The sequence below is a fragment of the Agelaius tricolor genome, unplaced genomic scaffold (assembly GCF_023055355.1).
Source record: "Agelaius tricolor isolate 1412-34295 unplaced genomic scaffold, bAgeTri1.0.p SCAF_16, whole genome shotgun sequence".
Lineage (NCBI taxonomy): Eukaryota > Metazoa > Chordata > Aves > Passeriformes > Icteridae > Agelaius > Agelaius tricolor.
In genome coordinates, this window is record NW_027269276.1 from 16121257 (window position 1) to 16141151 (window position 19895).

The 19895-nt window shown below is 43.8% G+C and overlaps 1 protein-coding gene across 4 annotated transcripts in view; it reads right to left on the bottom strand.

Annotated features, from left to right (window-relative positions):
- SCAPER (S-phase cyclin A associated protein in the ER) overlaps window positions 1-19895 on the bottom strand; it is a 142432-nt gene that overhangs the window by 15685 nt on the left and 106852 nt on the right. For all 4 annotated transcript variants that reach the window (XM_071441781.1, XM_071441780.1, XM_071441779.1 and 1 more), the window contains exons 27-29: window positions 18155-18310; window positions 8175-8412; window positions 5046-5195 (exon numbers count right to left, since the gene is read on the bottom strand). In XM_071441781.1, the coding sequence (XP_071297882.1) occupies window positions 5046-5195; window positions 8175-8412; window positions 18155-18310 (544 nt within the window). The remainder of the gene's footprint in view (window positions 1-5045; window positions 5196-8174; window positions 8413-18154; window positions 18311-19895) is intronic.

Genomic DNA, 19895 nt, shown 5'->3' on the forward strand with positions numbered 1-19895 from the left:
CAGCAATGTGAAAGAAAGCAAATCATCTGTCATTCCTGTTAATTTAATTACAGGACCACATTCAATTATTCAATATAATATGCAAATAAGGTGAGTTGACAGCACATGATAATTATATTCATTATACTAATTAAGTCAAACAATAAAAGGGAATAAAAATGTAATGAAACAGAAGGATAATTTAAATTAACAAGACTATTTTAATTAGAAACTGTAATTCTACAGTCTGATATAGCAGGGTTGGCTATTGAAAGATTGGACATTATTTTTATTACACAGTTTAGCTTTAATGTCCATCCTTGGTATCATGGGACCTGTTTTTGTATAGCAGCAGATTAAATGGTGGCCAGAACAAGAGAATCCCTTTTCCCTGCTGGTCTCTCCCGAGGAGCAGATGCCCAGTGAGGCTGTGAGCAGGGGCTGTCTGGCTCTGCAGTAAACAGAGCTCACGTGTGGATACAGAACAGACAGGGCAGCTCAGGCTCACCACTGGCTTTGCAGAGCTTCAAATATTAAAGAAACACTCCTTGCCTTCTGCAGTTTGCACTTCCATAACTGATTTATTTCTTCAGTGACAGCAGCTGCCCTGGAAAAGCTTTATGAATGTTAAAACAAAATAGGAACGAAGGAAGGGAATATTACTAATATATTATATGTGGGCAGAGTCAGCAAAATCACAGCCTTTTTAAAATAAACAGAGCAAGCACTATCAAAACACTCAGGAATGTGTTCCTCAGGAATCCATTGTCCTCAGTGCTCCTGACAGAATCACTTGGGGCTGCCCAAAGCCAGGCGTGGTGCAAACACCAAGTGGGAGCCCAGGCAGAGCCTCTGGGTGGGACCCAGCAGGAGCTGGGGGGAAATCTCAGGCTCCAAGCTGCACAAGAGAAAAGCACTTTCCTCATTCCTTCTTCATTTGCTACTCAGTTAACTCTAAAGACTTCTACAGACAGCATAACAAATGAAGCCAACCCTGTATTATATTAAATGACTGGCATATGATGCTCTTGGAAGATTTTGTTCTATGAATGTGAAATGTTTAGGAAATTGCCCTCTTATGATTTTGACTGCATAGTGGTAGTAGTTCACTTACTTAAATCACAGTACTACTACAGAAGGTCAATGCTGAGGTTGACAGGCTGTAAAATTTCTGTTTTAGAAATCTATCTATTCTCCAAACTGCAGAACTGCTTCACTTTTTTTTTTTTTTTAAGTTGCTTTATTTTCCTTCTTCCAGTATGCTGCTTTGGATATTTATCTGTTGATGTGGATAGAAAAAGGAACAACAAAAAGGGATGCTGAAAACTCCAAACTGTTTGTCCTTTTCTGTTTTGAGTATGGAAAGGAATGAAAACATACCTCCGTTTGTAATAAGAAATACAAATGTACAAATGTAGAAAGGACTTTAAACTACAAACAAATGCGTATTTGACTGCAAGAAGAACCTGAATCTGCCTTGAAATACATCATTTATGGACTCAGTTAAGGTTGATTCAAATACTAAACAGAGCTTTCTGGCTTTATAGAAATTTGTTTTCATAGCTCAAGTCTAGTGTATCTATTTTTATTACACTGTACTTGCCAGGACTTCAAGCCTACTATTTGAAAACTTTCACTGTGAGACCAATTTTTTATTTTTAGTAGGACTCCCCAGATGATCAACAAGGGAAGAAAAAATTGGAAGCTCTTAACATAATAAAAAATTCAACCATAACTGAATGAATAGAAAGCACTTCCCCCTCCATGAAAAGCAGCCTGTCTAGTAGAAGTCACAACACAAAGAGCACCTTAAAATAATGACCATAAGCAAGTCATACAGCTTTGCCTGGTAGTAAAAGAAAAATTACTTCCTTTCACTAAAAATCCTTCCCAGTATTTTTCAAGTACCTGAGTGAAGAAAGCCTCAGTTTTCCAAAATGCTTTTTTAAACAAAAAAGCCAAACCCAACTGCCGCAGTTAAAATCTTATTAACGAGGAATATTAGAAATGACATAAAAAGTTAAGCACGTCATGAGATCTGACATTGGTGCCTCCAAAGCAAAGCACCCTAAAAGAGAGCTTCTAGGGTATGAGAAGGACTGACACAGCAGGGCTGTCTGCCTGAAACCCTAAACCTGACACTGAGGGCTGCAGAGGCCATCTTCAGCCCCAGGAGCACAAGCTGAAGGCTCCAGGATCCAGCTGGAAAGCCCAGCCCCAGCCCAAGGCTCCCCCGAGGGAGCTTCCTGCTGGCACTGCTGGCATGGCAGGGTGGCACTGCTGGCACTGCTGCAGGAACCCCTGTGCTGCAGAAACCCCCTGAGCTGCAGGGAACCTGTACTGCAGGAACCCCCTGAGCTGCAGGAACCCCCTGTGCTGCAGGAACCCCTGTGCTGCATGAGCCCCTGTGCTGCATGAGCCCCTGTGCTGCAGGAGCCCCCTGTGCTGCAGGAACCCCCTGTGCTGCAGGAACCCCTGTATTGCATGAGCCCCTGTGCTGTAGGAACCCCTGTGCTGCAGGAGCCCTGTGCTGCAGGAACCCCCTGTGCTGCAGGAACCCCTGTGCTGCAGGAACCCCCTGTGCTGCAGGAACCCCTGTGCTGCAGGAACCCCCTGTGCTGCATGAGCCCCTGTGCTGCAGGAACCCCCTGTGCTGCAGGAACCCCTGTGCTGCAGGAACCCCTGTGCTGTAGGAACCCCTGTGCTGCAGGAGCCCTGTGCTGCAGGAACCCCTGTGCTGCAGGAACCCCTGTGCTGCAGGAACCCCTGTGCTGCAGGAATCCCCTGTGCTGCAGGAGCCCCTGTGCTGCAGGAACCCCCTGTGCTGCAGGAATCCCCTGTGCTGCAGGAATCCCCTGTGCTGCAGGAATCCCCTGTGCTGCAGGAATCCCCTGTGCTGCAGGAACCCTGTGCTGCAGGAACCCCCTGTGCTGCAGGAACCCTGTGCTGCAGGAACCCCCTGTGCTGCAGGAATCCCCTGTGCTGCAGGAATCCCCTGTGCTGCAGGAACCCCCTGTACTGCAGGAACCCTGTGCTGCAGGAACCCCCTGTACTGCAGGAACCCTGTGCTGCAGGAACCCCTGTGCTGCAGGAACCCCTGTGCTGCAGGGAACCTGTGCTGCAGGGAATCCCCTGTGCTGCAGGAACCCTGTACTGCAGGAACCCCTGTGCTGCAGGAACCCCTGTGCTGCAGGAATCCCCTGTGCTGCAGGAACCCCCTGTGCTGCAGGAACCCCCTGTGCTGCAGGAACCCTGTGCTGCAGGAACCCCCTGTGCTGCAGGAACCCCCTGTGCTGCAGGGAACCCCCTGAGCTGCAGGAATCCCCTGTGCTGAACGACCCCCCTGTGCTGCAGGAACCCCCTGTGCTGCAGGAACCCCCTGTGCTGCAGGAACCCCCTGTGCTGCAGGAACCCCCTGTGCTGCAGGAGCCCTGTGCTGCAGGAACCTCTGTGCTGCAGGAACCCCCTGTGCTGCAGGAACCCCCTGTGCTGCAGGAATCCCCTGTGCTGCAGGAACCCCTGTGCTGCAGGAACCTCTGTGCTGCAGGAACCCCCTGTGCTGCAGGAACCCCCTGTGGTGCAGGAACCCCCTGTGCTGCAGGAACCCCCTGTGCTGCAGGAATCCCCTGTGCTGCAGGAACCCCTGTGCTGCAGGAACCCTGTGCTGCAGGAACCCCCTGTGCTGCAGGAATCCCCTGTGCTGCAGGAACCCCCTGTGCTGCAGGAAACCTCTCTGCTGCACTGCTCCTGCAGTGCCAAGTCCTGCATGCAATGAATCCCATCTGTTTGGACTTTGTGCCAGAACAGAAATCCTTGAGCTGCAGAGAGAAGATGACAGGGTTTGCTGTCACTGCTGGGGCCAGCTCGACCCTGGGGCTGCAGAGGGACTCAAAATGGCAGCAGCACCACACAGGGTTAAAAATGACCACTCTGAAGTGCTGCCAACAGGCAGATCCAGATCCTGAGTGGGATTTTGGTCAAACAGGGTAGGGAGGCTGCAGCATCCTCCCTCCAGCTGTGGCCAATCCCACAGAAGCATCACTGTATAATTATATAATACTTGTGACAGCATTGTCAGCTTTAAGATATTACAGTGTTCCAATTACAGCCAATAACTGTAAGAATGTTATAGAGCAGCTTTTCTCTAAAACCTTTCCTGACAAGTTTAACACTTCCTCCAGTTCATCAGCTGAACTGAGGGCACTGAGCTCCTCACCCTGAACCCCTATCCCAAAAGCTGAGCAGAACAGGGAAGGAGCACAGAGAGAGAACACAGTGAGTACCTTCCCAAAATACAGCATTCACCTGAATCATACCCAACACAAGGGCACTGTAATGCAGTACCTACACACTCAGAGTCAGCTTCTCATATTCCAAGAGCCAGTGCCAAGCCCTGCCCAATACACCCTGAGATGTTACAGATAAGCTGAGGAAACCATGAGATTTTTAAGACCAAGAAATTTGAAATATTTTTTGAGTTTTGTGTCTGTGTTACTTTATAAGCCAGTAAGAGAGGTCACAGAGTCCAGTGGCAAAAGTGGACAACAATTAAGGAAGCTAAAGGGGAATTTCCACTGTTTCTCGAATAGGGCACTTAGTTTATGACTGAAAAGATTCATGGAGAAGAATGGCTTAGACCTGAGCACTGGCAAGCAGGGAGACAGCTACATTGGCATCCAAGGTCAAGTCTTCATGGGAGAGTAGCTTAGTTGGCTTTAAAAAGGTTTAACTTGGGTACCACAACCATCTGATTAAGCTGATGTGAAGCTAACTTAGAATTAAAAATATCAGTGGCTAAGTGTGCCTTGGCAGGGTGCAAGGCCAGTTCAAATCAATGCAATGGCAGCAGAGGAACTACAAATGGAGTTTGCTTATGGACACACAAAATCAATGTCTTTGTCTTAACAACAACTTCAGTTTCTCTTTAGCAAACACATCCGTTTATGCTCACAGAATGCCAAGTGCTTCAAAAGCAATGCTGAGGGGATGAATTTCCTGACTAAATGAGAGATCCATGACTAAATGTGCCCTTGATAACTTCTGAGCCCCTTTTCCATTTGCCTTACCTGGTTATCTGGGTTGTTTACAGTGAAGTAGCCCACACAAATGATGACTTCGTGCAGCAATCCTTCACAGGTATGCTGAGAGCAGTACCACAGCAGGGAGCTGATAATGTGCCTGAAGGCCAGGGACAGCCCCTCAGCTCCCACAATCGACTGAAAAACAGACCAAGAAACAGAAATCACACTCCAGCAGCATGTTCTAGAACTTGGGTGAATTGCATACACACCAACTGCACCCGTCTGGGGTGTTTTTGCAAAGTACAGACTATGTTCTTCCTTGTGAAAGACCACAATCAGATTTCTTTTTTCAGCTGCTTACTGTTCACAACTGGAATATAATATTAAAAGCCACAGAAGCAAGAATAAATTCAAATTTTCAAGGGACACAGGAAAAACTGGATTCTGCTTATTTGACATTCAGTGTAGCATTAGGTTGACCATTTCATTTGACATACATTACATGATCCAGGAATATTTAGTAATATCTCTTAGAAATAAGCAAAAGAAACCAAACCATCTTCATTTCTGCAACAGAGCAAAATGCATTTCTCATTAATAACTCATGCTCTGAATGGAATACAATGATTAATAACAAATAATGACTTTTCAAACATTACAAAAAGTTAGAAACATCCAAAAGGAGAGAACAGTCAGCTGCAAAGCTTCTTGGGATGTTTTTTAAAAGTAGGCAAATAGCTGTAACGTGGAGATTCAGAATTAGATTTTATCTGTGCAGCCTACAGCCTCTATTTAATAAACATGTCAAGCAGACAGAGCGACACAGGGTCAAAGGGGAAAACTAAAGCACAAGGAATGAGCATGACAGTCTCCTAGCTCTAAGGAAACAGCAATGCAGGCCTGAGAAAATCTCTTTCCTTTCAGAGTTTTCTTCATTTTCTACCTTGTAGCCTGTGGTAAATATATATACATAAATCCCAGGCTGTGGCATAGTTTAGTCCTGCTGAATTCCAAATACACCCAGAAAAGCAGGATCATCCTTGGCAATGGAAGCAGGCTCAGCTGTGGATGCTTTCGATCTTGAACTTCAAGCATTCTGCTAAGTCAGTGTATTTTCAAAATTTAATGCCCAATACAGCCACCATTTACTGCTTTATGTCATGTGAATGCCATGTTCTCAGGTCCATCCTTATTTAATTAGTGCTGTCTGTGCATGCTGTGACCCAGTGCTCTGGGTTTGACCTCCTCTGATAACAACAGGTCAAAGGGCACCTGAGTTTGTGTATAAAAGTTAAACTAATTTTTCAAGGAAACTATGCTTCCTTTTTAGCCAGAATTAATATCAGCTCAGGACCCTGTGCTGTTTCTCACTACCATCTTTCAATTGTTTATACTGTCAAATTAAATGAAATATATACCCATGAGCCATCTGTGCTAATACAAACTCGAGAATACCAGACCTCTTTTGCTAATCAGAACTCCCTATTCCACAGTCCTACCAATTTGTGATAAAACTATTCCTTAGAGATAATGATCACACAGGAGGCTCTTCCCTCTTCTGTCTGCCAGCCTGCCATGGCCCAGGGGGTCAGTGTCCAGCAAACTGCCTCAGGTGGATGTTATTTTAAACAGTACAGAAACAAATCCCTTTAATGCACGGGAAGGGAGAGCTGCTGAGCTAGCCCAGGGTGCCTGTCCATCACACACAACAGCATCCCCACAGTCCAGCAAACAGCTGGACACCTCCTGAGCAGAGCCCTGTGCCCCTGAACTGAGAGAAGCAGCTCCCACTGCTGGGGTTCTGGGGTTCTTCATGCAAGAGTTACTGACTTGAACCATTTTGGGTAGAACAGACTAACACAGACCATGGGGTTTGGAGGTTAATGCTGACTGTTTACTACAAATGCTGGGATGTAACAGCCTGGGTAGAGGGATAAATACAGACAGGGTAAGCAGGAGCTGGTGTTTTAAAAATGAACAGTGGTTTTTTGGGATAGCAGGGAGCAGCCCTCCAGCCAGTGGGATCTGCTACAGCTCCCCTGCCAAGTGTACCTGTTCCAGTCAAGGCTGACTCTGGCATACACCTGTAACACCTACAGCAGCACACAAACAGCCAGTCTGTCACAGACCCAGAGTGCTGAACCAAGGGCAGGAGGGAACTGCCTTGACTGACAGAAAGAAATGGAGTCAGAAGTGTGTGCAATCAAACTCCAGTCAATATCCTGCTTCTGTCCCTGCAACAAACCCTGACTGGACTGGTGCTGCAGCTGAACTCTGCTGCACACCCAAGTCTTGATGCTGCTGTTACAGATGATACCAAACGTACTGAAAGTCCATGGCAAGAAACACCAGCTGAAGGAGCCACACTAAATTCTTCACTTGTGAAAAGCTCTTGCTGAGTTTAATGCACTTCAGACAGAGAGTGTGGTACAGCACACTACAAATTACACATTAAATGGAAAACTGTTCTGTTGAATTGTGTAAGATTGATGCTGCTAAATGTGTTTTCAAAGCAATGCCTTCTGACAAGTTTTATATTAACAATACAACTTTACTAACTTACCTGAGAAATATACCACTATTTGTATGGCAAAATCATTCATTTAGCCTTGAACTCTGTTCATAGACAAAGGTAAATAGTCCTTCTCAGGACTCAATTTTTTTTTTAGTTTAATAAAAATTATGAAAACATATTTTCCAATTTTTGGTCAACAAAATTTTACTTGCTAAGGAAATTATATCAAGTGATTATCAGTTTCAGCTGCACAATCTTAAATCAATTGGCCCCCGAAAGCACTGGAAAATATAATATGTGGTTATAATACAAGCAAATCCTTTCACATAAAATAAACTGTTATTTCGTCCTTTGGACTAAGATTTTTCTTTTTACACTTTTGGGGCTTAATAAATATAAAAAGCACTATGCTAGAAACAAGTAAAAAATAAGTTGGAAAACATAGTGGATTTGATTCAGTATTCTAAATTTTCACTTTTTGGTTAAAGTCATCAGCCACAGCTATATGGCAGACATAACAACAGTTAGAAATTTCATGCCCAAAATCTAACATTTAAAAACTCCTTCAGTAACTAAGATCTTAAAGACAAAACTTAGTCCAAAGCTATAATCAATAATTAACATCATCCCACTAAGAAAAGTTTTAAAACACCCGTTACCTGGAAGGCAGGCAGGTCGAGAACAGCAAAGCTATTGAAGAACCGTAAGCTCTGGATGGCCACCTGCACGGTGCTGGCAGCGTAGCTGTCCTTGGGGCTGGCAGTGCTGGGGTCGGAGCTGGTGCCGTGGAACAGGACGCAGTAGAGCATGTGCAGCACCCCCACCAGGTCCGTGGCCTGCAGAGCCGCGCTCAGCCCCGTGGGCTCCTGCCGCCCGCTGTCAAACACGCTGCAGCACCTGCCAGGGAACAGCCAGGTGACACACTGAGCTGGGAGCCAGGGAAAGCCCGATCCTGCACGTGCCTGGAAACCACAGCACTTCCAGAAAACACTTGCAATGATTGGGGCACCGTCTCATGCTCTCTCTAATTGCAGTGCGGCTGTATCGTTCGGGATCCTGCTTCACATCCTGCCAGCGCCCAGCCTGGGGACACTGGGAGCACGGAGGGGCTCCGTGCAAGCCCTGCCTCGGGTCAGCAGCCTGCTCTCACCTTTGCTGCTTGCAATAGCAGCCAGCAGCAGTGGGAGAACTCCCTGGAGCCTCTCCTCTCACAGTGATGGGCTGCAGGCACTGGAACAAACTGCCTACCTAAGTAGCGAAATAAGTTACTGGGAACAGATGATCTTAATCAAATGGGTCTGCAGGAATTCAAGAATGAAGTGTGGAGCAGTAGGAAAACACACTGCTCCTTACTTCAGGCAGATGCTGTTATGGGAGAGTGCAGCAGGGCAGCAAAGCACAGGGAAGCACAAACCAGCACAGCTCGTGCACACACGAACTGGGTCCCTTTGCCACCTTCTGGGTGTGCACATAAAATAATGGAGAAGGTTTTTGGTTATCTTGGATATCAGCACAGACAGGCAAATAACTCAGGACTGCCCTTTCCATTCTCACATCCAGACTTCCAAAAACACTTCACATAATCCTTCACGATTTTTACTACTCATGTTTTTTCACATTATTAATAATCCAGAGGATGATGCAGGAAAACTACTAAGGAAGACTAAGAGTATCACTACCCTGGAGGCTAAATAATATGTGCAGGGTAGGCAAGCACAAAGTGAAGCCTCAAAATAATTCAGCAAGTTTTATATTCTCTGAATTCTAATTCAAACCAATAACATAAATTACCTGAATTTCATTTTGGAAACATATTTTGTCAATACTGGTAATCAAAGGAAACACTAAAATAATAAAACACAGCAAACAGTAGCAATGAAAATATGCTACATCAAGGACTGGTTTTTACCTCATCTACTATATTTCCATCTTAAAAAAAGAAAAAAAAAAGGAAAAAAAGAAAGGAAGTGTCAATATCAAAAGAGACTACACAGATTGAGTGTATATATGATTCCTTGCTATAATTAAAAGAAAACATGACAGACTATATGAGAAAACATTATAAAAGGACAACTTAAATGAGGGTATTTTCCCCTTTTATAACTACTAAAAGCAAAGAAAATGGAAGTGAAAATCAGAACCATTTTCTAAAATAATCTGTAAGTTTGAAGACCTCAGTTTAAGAAAGCAAAGACCAGACACTCACAGGGCTCAGAATATTCCTGTTGAGCAGAATCAGAAAGGATTTCCCTTGACTAGAGCAGCTCTCAATAATCTCTCTGTATCTGTACCAGGAGCACCCTGCACTCCTCTGCTACAAACACTGGCTCCAGTGACATTTCCAACACAGATTCTAGGCAGGCTGACTAATCCTGCTTTTTACAATTGCAGACAGACTTCTTCAACAGAGAAACTAAACCATGAGCTCAGCAACGACCACGTTTTGGCAACCATCATCTTGTTCTGTCCTTTTCACTTTTCCTAGTGAAGCAAATAAAGCAGGCAAGAAAGCACCACCTTACCCAAACCAATGTCTGCCCACAAGAATTTCTGTCTGTCAGCAGCACTCCATCCCTTCCTTGGAGCCCAGGGAGGGAAAGAGGCAGAGCAGGATGAGGAACCTGTTTTCCCCAGGTCCCAGAGCAGCCCTGGGTTCAGCTGAGTATGACAGGGCAGTATTTGGGCTGTACACAACCTGCTCTACTGGCACCCATCTGTTTCTGTTTCCACCACTGTCCCCTCTTTACCTTTACCTTACCAGATGATGTAAGCAGTGCTCTCATCTGAAATTAGCACTAATGGGTACAATTTCTGAATTATTTCTATTTACAGTCTGTGAATATTCAGTGCTGCTGAAAAAGCTGTTCAGTGCTGTACCCTCTGCTGCTACCCCCAGGACCAATGTCCCAGACCCACTTCAGGGACACCTGAAGTTTTGCTGCACAAAAACCACCCCACACTGCATGAGTAGTCCACAAGCCTGTGACACAAAAATCAGATCTTTAGTAAAACACAGTAAGAAAAAAAGCAACACAGTTGTGTCTGCTCTCCTTAAGACCCTAAGATTTACTCCACAAAGAATAAAAAGTGGAAAAAAAACCCTAGAGTTCTAAGTGTGTTTGGGTGGGGCTATGCTGCACAACAATTTATGGCAGGGCTTTGCTTTCCTTATGCCTGGAATCCACGCCCCAAATCTTCATTTTGAAGCTCTGTGGTCTCTAAGTGAGTGTGTGTGAATGGAGTCAGCAGAGACACTCCCAGAGCCATCACCTGCCTGTGCCAGCTGTGCCTTTGGAGATCCCTGCTGCAAAGTTCCAGGTGTGCTGGCACATCAGCCTGGCAGGGAGGGAGGCACAGGCCTGAGGAGGGAGAGCTGGCAGCTCTGGGACCACCCTGAGCACAGCTCTGCTCTCTCTGGGCTCCCTGGTATCCCAGGATTTATCCTGCAGGGTGCAGTAGCCAAAATGTGCTAACCATCACTTAGTTACACTGGACTAACTAGAATGTTTATTGCCACAGGATCACATGAGAGCACAGCTCCTCCTGCCAACCAGGATTTCCTAACTTCACTCTTAGCTTTTTCAGCTGTACAAAACAGAAAAGTACACTCACAGTCAAATGATAACCCCAAATTAATTACTGCATATGATACCTCACAGAATTTTTTCTGACTCTGTGCAATCAGAAGATTGACCAATTTTACCAAAGGTTAAAGTTAGCTTGCTTTCAACTCTCACTCCATCATTATTTTTAAACAATTCCATATGAGAAAGCTTACATTGCTGGATGAAATCCTTTTACCATTTTGTGCTGCTCTGGGGCAGAGAATGAATCAAAATATACATTAAAAAGTCAATTGCAAAATAACTAAATGCAAGCATTAGTTTTTTCACACAAAAGATGAAAAATTTTGAAGTTCATACAGAACAAAACTGTTAAAGAGAAATTAAAAATCTGTCTGCTACATTTGATGGATTGAAGGAAATGCCAGAAAAAATTTATTTTGGATGTTGCCTGTACTACAGCTAATGTGCATGTGAACAGAACACTGGCTCCTGTTGAACTGAACTGTTGGTTCCACCACTTTAATCCTAAATGTTTACAATAAAAAGGTAAAAGAAGTTACTTGTACTTGCTGTGGGCTTTAGAATGAGAAAAACCTAAATGAAATTATGTAAAATAAAGCATGAACCTCTGCCTCTACTGCTCTGAGTGATTTTTGTCAAGTCTGCACAACACTGGGTTTCATACATTTAGCAGATTTTTAGTTCACCTCAAAACATGAGCCCAATGAAAATTCAGTTCTGTTGGGACAGACTGAAGCAAAAACCCCCAAAAACCTTCATAACATAAGATGACAATGTCACACCAGAAAATCAGACTTTACATAACTGAAGTTAAGAGATCAGGTTCCTAGAGCTGCAATTCCTCTTAATTCTCCTATTTAAAGGAATTTGGTCTCTGAGTCTGTAACAGCTGCAAAAGTAAAATAGTCACTATGGACAAAACCTCTTCAATTAATCCCTGCAGGGAAGCAAGACCCACTGGATTTTTAACACTGGTTGACAGAGCTGGGAAAACAAACAAGCTTTCATAATTATTGTGACTTTACCAGTCACAATAATTATGTCTTAAATATAAATACAGAAGAACAGACAAATATTTATATTATGGTCAAACAACCTGCACTATCTTAAAAAAAAAAAAAAGGTTTAATGAAATGCACAAATTTTCATTATGGGCTGCCACTGTGATTTTCAGCTTGGGGCTTTCAGGAATTGGCATGTGATCTATGACTTACAAAAAGAGTTTAAGAATTAAAAAATATGGATATATCCATCAGAAGAAAGAAAGAAAGATACTAAGCAGTGTTACTTTGTTGCTTAAAATACACCACTATTTATTAAAAAACAGGAATTCAATACAGCTTGATAAGAAACAGCATACTCTGCAGAACAAGTATAAAACTACAATTTCTCCAAGCTTCAATATGAGCAAACTGTTTATATCTGAAAATATATTGTTTTGAAAACTGGCTGAGCTAACAAGCAGACAAGCCCCTCTAAGGGTATACATTATAATGTTTGTATATTTGAAATATATACTCCTGATTAAAAACACTGAGTGAAATGAAAACATGACTTTCCAAGAGGCTTAGAATATAATCTGTTGGGGTTTTTTATTATTAGGATTTAAAAACTATCATCGGTACTTTTTGCTTCTAAATTATTTTATTTAGAAAGAGATGTCAAAATAAAGAGGCCAAATAATAATAATAAAAGAAGAACAAGGAAGTATTTAGCACCTGTCAGACCTTGCTGCAATTCCCACTGTCAAGCAGGGGCTGCAGTGCTGCACAGAGGTGATGAACTGAAACCTTCCAGTAACTTCAGACCCAAGTTAGAGTGAGTTTAACAGCAAAACCAAGGTTCAGACAGGCTTGCATCTGATTCCCCATGCAGCAGCCAAAACAGACATTATCTTAATGACTGCAATAGAAGTGAGCCCAGGCCACTTCCCCTTGTGCATCTGGGGCAGGACAGGCAGGGTTTCCCTGGGCCTGACCTGCCTCTGCAGCTTTCTGCCTCTGCAGCTGGGAACCACAGCTTCATTAGCTGCTGACACACATTTATACACCCCACCACTGCTCTGGGATAGAACAGCAGCTATTTCATTACTGCACTGCTCTGGCACTGTATTTTCCTGGGGTAATGAGAAAGCTTGAAGGCAATTCTTAAATAGAGAAAACAGCAAAATTTTTGAACAGCTGGTGCTCCCAAGGACCTACATAATTTGAGAGAGTATTATTTGCAATATTCCCTGATGCACAATGCAGTATCCCCCTTGGATCTGTGTTATTGCTCTCTGCTGTGCTGCCCCAGTGACTGACCCTTACCCTGCAGTGCTGCCCTGCTTTCCCCTGCTCCCTGCACTAACTCTGGGCCAGGGGGACTTTATTCACTCACACTCATGGGCAAAAGTGAAACAAGGCATTAACTCCAGCCCTCCACGGAGCAACAACTTCTGGGACAGCAGCCTTAGGTCCAGAGAATTAGGGAAGGGGGATCTAGGCTGGATGAACTCTGGGCAGTAGAGGAGAAGACAGGAACACAAGCAGAACCTTTGCTATGCTGATAAAGGACCTGCCTGGAGATGCTCACTCAGTGCTCCCCCTGCTCTTAGGGAAGGCTGAGCTGAGGCTGCAGGGAGGCCCATGCCTTCATTCATGCTCCTTGCATTCCAGCCTGCTCATTGTGTCCTGGGGGTACAAGCCAAGCACATTCCAGATGTGTAGTCAGGACCTGAGGGCTCAAAAGAGGCCTTGAATCTCTCATACTTACAGTGATACACTTGGAAAACAGGGCTGTCATCTTGAACATTGCTACTGGACATCTGCAATTCCACACAGATTCCAAGAGGTCTATATGGCCACACAGCATTGTTATTCCATACAAAGTGTATTTAATATTTTGATTTATTTCAGGTTAATAAAAATGTCTCTGTTCTCAATTCTGGCTACTGTTACTCCTAATGGTGAGCAAAAGTCAGTTAAGCATTACCAGGGTCACAATTTTCAAGTCTAAGTATCAAATGCCAGGTTCACCTGCTCAGCAGAGAGAGCTCAATATTCAGACTGTTGCATTTTCTGATTTCTCCCTACAAACAATAAGGGACAATGTCCTGTTTTCAGCTCTCATAAGCCTTTTTTTAAAAAACTCATCAGGGAGGAAGGAGCTCTCACCTCCACTGTTAGCTATAGATGCAAAACAGCATCAGAAAAATGGGACTTCTAGCTGGAGGTCTCAAGTCACCCTCAATGATTCTCTTTGTGTAAGAGAAGAGGACAAAAAGTATCAAAACAAGCTTGAAACAGGATAACAAGTTATTAAGGTTTTCAACAATTGTTCTTTTATGTGTATTCCACCGTGTTTGGAAAATGTGCTATTCCATTCACAGCAAAATTTCAATTAAAAGAATCAATCAAGCATTTATTAGCCAGTATCAAAAATGATAATTTGAAAAGTAAGATCAATATCAAAGTTAAATCTTTTTTAAAGACCTTGATCATTAATGGAAAGAAAATCCCTCTCTTATAATAGGGTATGTTTATAACATATGTTCAGAATATATTCCCTTATTTCAATAACATTTTATGATTTTAAAATTGAAAATCCTCCAATTTATGCTTCTACATTAGTAAGACTTTTCTTTACTGTATCTAACTCCATGATTTTGGACTTTTTTTTCCCTACAAGTCTACCACAGTAATAAAAGAAGTCTCTTAATTCATGTCTTAAAATTTTACCATCTACATTATATCAACCACAGACCTCATTTAAAACATAATGTTGATTTATATTTATATATATATATATATATATAATTTGAGGCTATTCTCTAATAATCACTATTTTTGTGACACCTTGCCTGATGTAGAGGCACATGCAGAGAGGGACCTGGCTGAGATCTCTTCACTGCCTGCAGAATTCTTTCCACGAAGGAACTGTCCAAATACACACTGGGTGTCAATGCAGAGCTTGGTTTAGAAATACTCTGCTGAATTTGGAGTTTCATGAGATGTGCTTTTGAGGAAGGCAGGAAAGTCAGATTGACAGCTCTTCCTACCTCAGAGCTCCAGAAATGGCCCAACATACTTTGTACCCACAGGACTGGATCTTTTAATTGTTTCAAACCTGAGTTTTGAACAAGAATTTCTGGCCCTCTGGGGCTATGGCAACAACAGCTGCAGTACAGTTCCCAATAACCTGGTGGGATCTGAATGCACAGGAGAAGGATCCCACAGCTCACAGAGGATTTCCCAGTTGTGCTGGGCTGGTTTGAGCCCTGGGGTGGTCCTGGTACCCCACCCAGTATTTACTGTCCTGTGTCAGCTTCCCACTGTGCCACTCACTGCTGAGTGCTGAGACCTGCACACAGCCAGACAGCAACACCACAGGGATTTCATATGGAATGACAACTTCCTGTGTGACAGGTAACACCTGAAAAGCTCCACTGAAAAACAAAAAACCAGATTAATTTTATATCCCCATCCTCTGGTTACCAATGAGGAGCATAAAGAAATTTCCAACCTGGAACCATCTTATATAGGAGGATATATGAAAAGAACATTTCAAAATTGCTCTTGCAACAATGGTGAAAGCCTGCCATTATTTTGGCAAAACTTCTTTTCATGCTGCAGTGAAATACTTGAAATACTTGCTGGGCTCCTCAAACCTCAGTAACAAGCTCAGCCCTTGGCTGATCAAGGGCTGGGATGCACAGAGGGCTGTGACAGGCAGGCTGCTTTGGTGCTCAAGGCTGGATCAGCTGAGCTGAGTGACAAAAGCTCACTGCAAAGGCTGCAGTGCCCCCACCCCATTCACCAGGAATGAAAGAGGCATCTGTCCTTCTCACAGAGGGGCTGCCTTTTGTGCTGCAAACAGGTACCACACATCATGTATTACTGTAGTGTGACATATTTAACAATTCAATAAATTTGAGCTCTGTTCCTGCCACCTTAATCTGTGTTTGGCAGTACCTTTTTCCACTTAAATCACCTCCAGCACTGAGGACTGCTGTAACAAGACAGAATTACACTCTGCATACACTGCTTAAATGACAGGGGCTCAGGTGATGAAAGACATGTGATTTAAATTGCCCTTCTAATCAGTTACATCAAGGCTTTTGATCTTGAAGTGAAAGACAACAGTTTTGAAATCTCCAGATTCGTTCCTCTCATTTCTTCTCATGCTCAAATGAACAATATAACCTGGAATCAGGAACAACCAGCACCTTTGGATAAAATCCAGAGCACTGCTGTTTATGGATGTGGTAGGATCAGATACTTCTTGGTGTAACTGTGAAGAAAAACACTCATTCCCCCAAAATTATCCTGGTGCTACAAAGAACAGATGTTCTTGATGGATGTATGTCTGCAGTGCTGTACTATTTTGGGGTGCAAAGATCTCTAATATTTTGGTGAAGTCTGTGCGTGCTACAGAAATTGCAAATATTGTATTACTCACTCTGAGCTAGAACTATTATTCCACTAACAGAAGGGTGATATTTTTATTATTTTATTTAGTGAGTATTTGACTTCTGGCAGTGCTCTGCTGGAGTTTAAAATGCCAAGTTGGCAGTTTTCAGAAAGGGAAATTTCAGTAAGTTGGGATGGTCTCTTTGGGCTCATATTTCTTGTAGTTCTTTTTCCATGTGTTTGTGTCCCTGGCTACCAGCAACAGCTCTTACCTAAAGCTTTGTTTCTTATCCTATGTTTTATTAGCTCTACTTTTTCAATCCTAGCATCATTTTACCCTTCAGGAATGCATTGTGAAGTTCTGCCAGCCTTGAGTTTTTCCTGAAATGTGTAACAGTAATGGTGTGGTAGGTTCTAGGAAGTGCAGGCCAAAGCTCTGAAATTTTGACTCCCACATGAGTGTCAAGCTGTCCTACACTGCAGACCACAGAAGTCCAGATTTGCTGGCAGGCACAAACCCTCATGCACACGTCCCACAGCCTTGGTTAGGTTACAACAACAAGCATTTTGCATTAGAAAATTCCCTGACAAATCTAGTAATAGCTTTCTTTATGGAAAATAGAGTTCCCTTACTGACAGTGGTATTTCAAAGAGCAAGAGCTGAATTGGCTGCTCTAGAGACAAATCATAGAGACAAATCAATTAACAGTTGATTTTAGCCCATAATGAAGTACCTCTTGAAGTCTTTGAGACTGAAGATTCCAACTATCAGTGATAAAAGGCTGTGGGGAATGATGAGTAAAGGAGGCAAAGTTTGCAATTCTGATAGGTGGCTCAGAGGAAGCAGGTTCAGTGCAAATAACTCAGTACAGATTGCTGGTAAGAGGCTGAACAGAGGCAATCTCCAGCACTGTCTCTGTCCCTGTGGGTCTCACAGTTCAGGCTGGCAGCCTCAGCAGGAGGCCCCTGCCTGAGCACCACGCTCTGAGCTGCCAGAGACAGAGCACCCACCTTCCACTGAGAGCCAGGCACACCTGGCACCTTCCACTGAGAGCCTGGCACAGCTGGCACCTTCCACTGAGAGCCAGGCACACCTGGCACCTTCCACTGAGAGCCTGGCACAGCTGGAACATCCCATTAGAGTGCACCCACCTTCCACTGAGAGCCAGGCACAGCTGGCACATCCCATGGAGCACTGCACCCACCTTCCACTGAGAGCCTGGCACAGCTGACACCCACCTTCCCCTGAGAGCCAGGCACAGCTTGCACCTTCCCCTGAGAGCCAGGCACACCTGGCACCTTCCCCTGAGAGCCTAGCACAGCTGGCACATCCCATTAGAGTGCACCCACCTTCCCCTGAGAGCCTGGCACAGCTGGCACATCCCATGGAGCAGGGCACCCACCTTCCACTGAGAGCCCAGCACAGCTGGCACATCCCATGGAGCAGGGCACCCACCTTCCCCTGAGAGCCTGGCACAGCTGGCACATCCCATTAGAGTGCACCCACCTTCCACTGAGAGCCCAGCACAGCTGGCACATCCCATTGGAGTGCACCCACCTTCCCCTGAGAGCCTGGCACAGCTGGCACATCCCATGGAGCAGGGCACCCACCTTCCCCTGAGAGCTTGGCACAGCTGGCACATCCCATTAGAGTGCACCCACCTTCCACTGAGAGCCCAGCACAGCTGGCACATCCCATGCAGCACTGCTGTGGCACTCTGCAGGAAACTTGCTACACTGGGGTTCTCATCCACAGGGCCTTGCACAGACAGGAAACAGCAGCACAGCTTGTCCACCAGTCCTATGTTCACCACGTAACTACAATCAGAGGAAAAAGTGTATTACAAAAAACAGTTCCATAACAGTTTTGGTAACTTTGCAAAAGAAGTCATTTTTGCTTCTCTGCTATCAAACCACTCAAAAAGTAGGTTGTGATCACTTAAATACTCCTTCTAAAAGGGTTCAATAAAACAATTTCAATTACAATAATCTCAGATCTGGCTCTCTGAACCATCAGTAGTTTTTGTTATGAGATCTGAGAGTTGTAGGGTAATTTGTATTATATTGTACAAGAAAGATGAGTGTAAATGTTTATTTTAGCATACTGCTAGGAGGACAATGGAATTTTGCCATAGTTAGATGATTTATAATAATCTTGATAGCTCTGCAACAACACAATTTCTTTTTAGCATGAAGAGGTAAACTCTGTAGAACACACTAATTCAAGAAGACAATGATGTTACCCAGATAATGTTTTATAGCAATTCACACATCATAGCAACCACTGGCCAATTGCTGGGCTTTGTTCCCCTCTTATAAATACATATATGCAACAGCTCAGGGACTAATAGAATATTAACAACCTTCTACCAGTATAGAAGCATCAGGATCAAAAAATCTCCTCAGGACTCAATCAAATTCAATACAGAGAAAACCATGTAGTAACTTTTTTTAAAAACTGAAAACTCCCTTCTTTTTTATTAGGGTTAACCAGATCATCATTGCTGATCCTCAGATCACAACTGCTGAAATTCCTTCTTTGAATTTCTAATAGCTTGGAAACATATGTCCAAAAAATCTGCTCTTCACCCTTGTACCAAGATCTCTCTGTCCACAGCAGGTTCTCTCACACCTTGATCATTATCAACTCCACTTAAACCATGCACAGATGTATTTTTCCATGTCACTTTGCTGATATCACCTCACTTTACCTACTTTCCTTTGCTACCACAAACATCCAGCTTCTCAGACTTTAGCCCTTCTCAACCACCATATTCTGCTGACTTAGGTGAGATCAACTCTCTTTGTGGACACAAAGGTCCATTGTAATCATCTCCCTTTCTTTCCCCTCTAATTTTCTCTCTGTTTTCCTCCACTCCTATGAAGCAGGAGAAACCTCTTGTCAAAACCAGAAGAACTGCAGTTTTGTCCTGTGCTGAAAAGACATGGGGAAGCAATTGCCTTCAGACAACAACAAATGATCCCCTGCTCCTGCCCTGCCTATACCAACCCTCCTGAGATCACTGTCCCAGCAGCTGCTCCTCAAGTGCACTTGGCAGAGATGGCTCTAAAGACAGAGCTCCTGGAGAAGGGAACACCACTGGCTTTAAGTTTGCCAGACTTGACTAGACCACCCTAACTTGACTCAATAGGGAACATTATTAAATAATATTGATTCTAGTCAATAAAGACTAGTGATTAGATAATGTTTCTCACAGAAGTACAAGTGTTTATCAAAAATAACTATTCCCTCACAACATGTCCTACAGTCTGATTTTGAAAGAACAGGGGATTTTGACACTAGTGAAGAAAACCTCCTATTTTTCAGACACTGCTGTTGCTCAAAGACAGATTTCTCTGCCAATGTCCACCCTAGTGACACAAAGCTTTTGGAAGAAGTGAA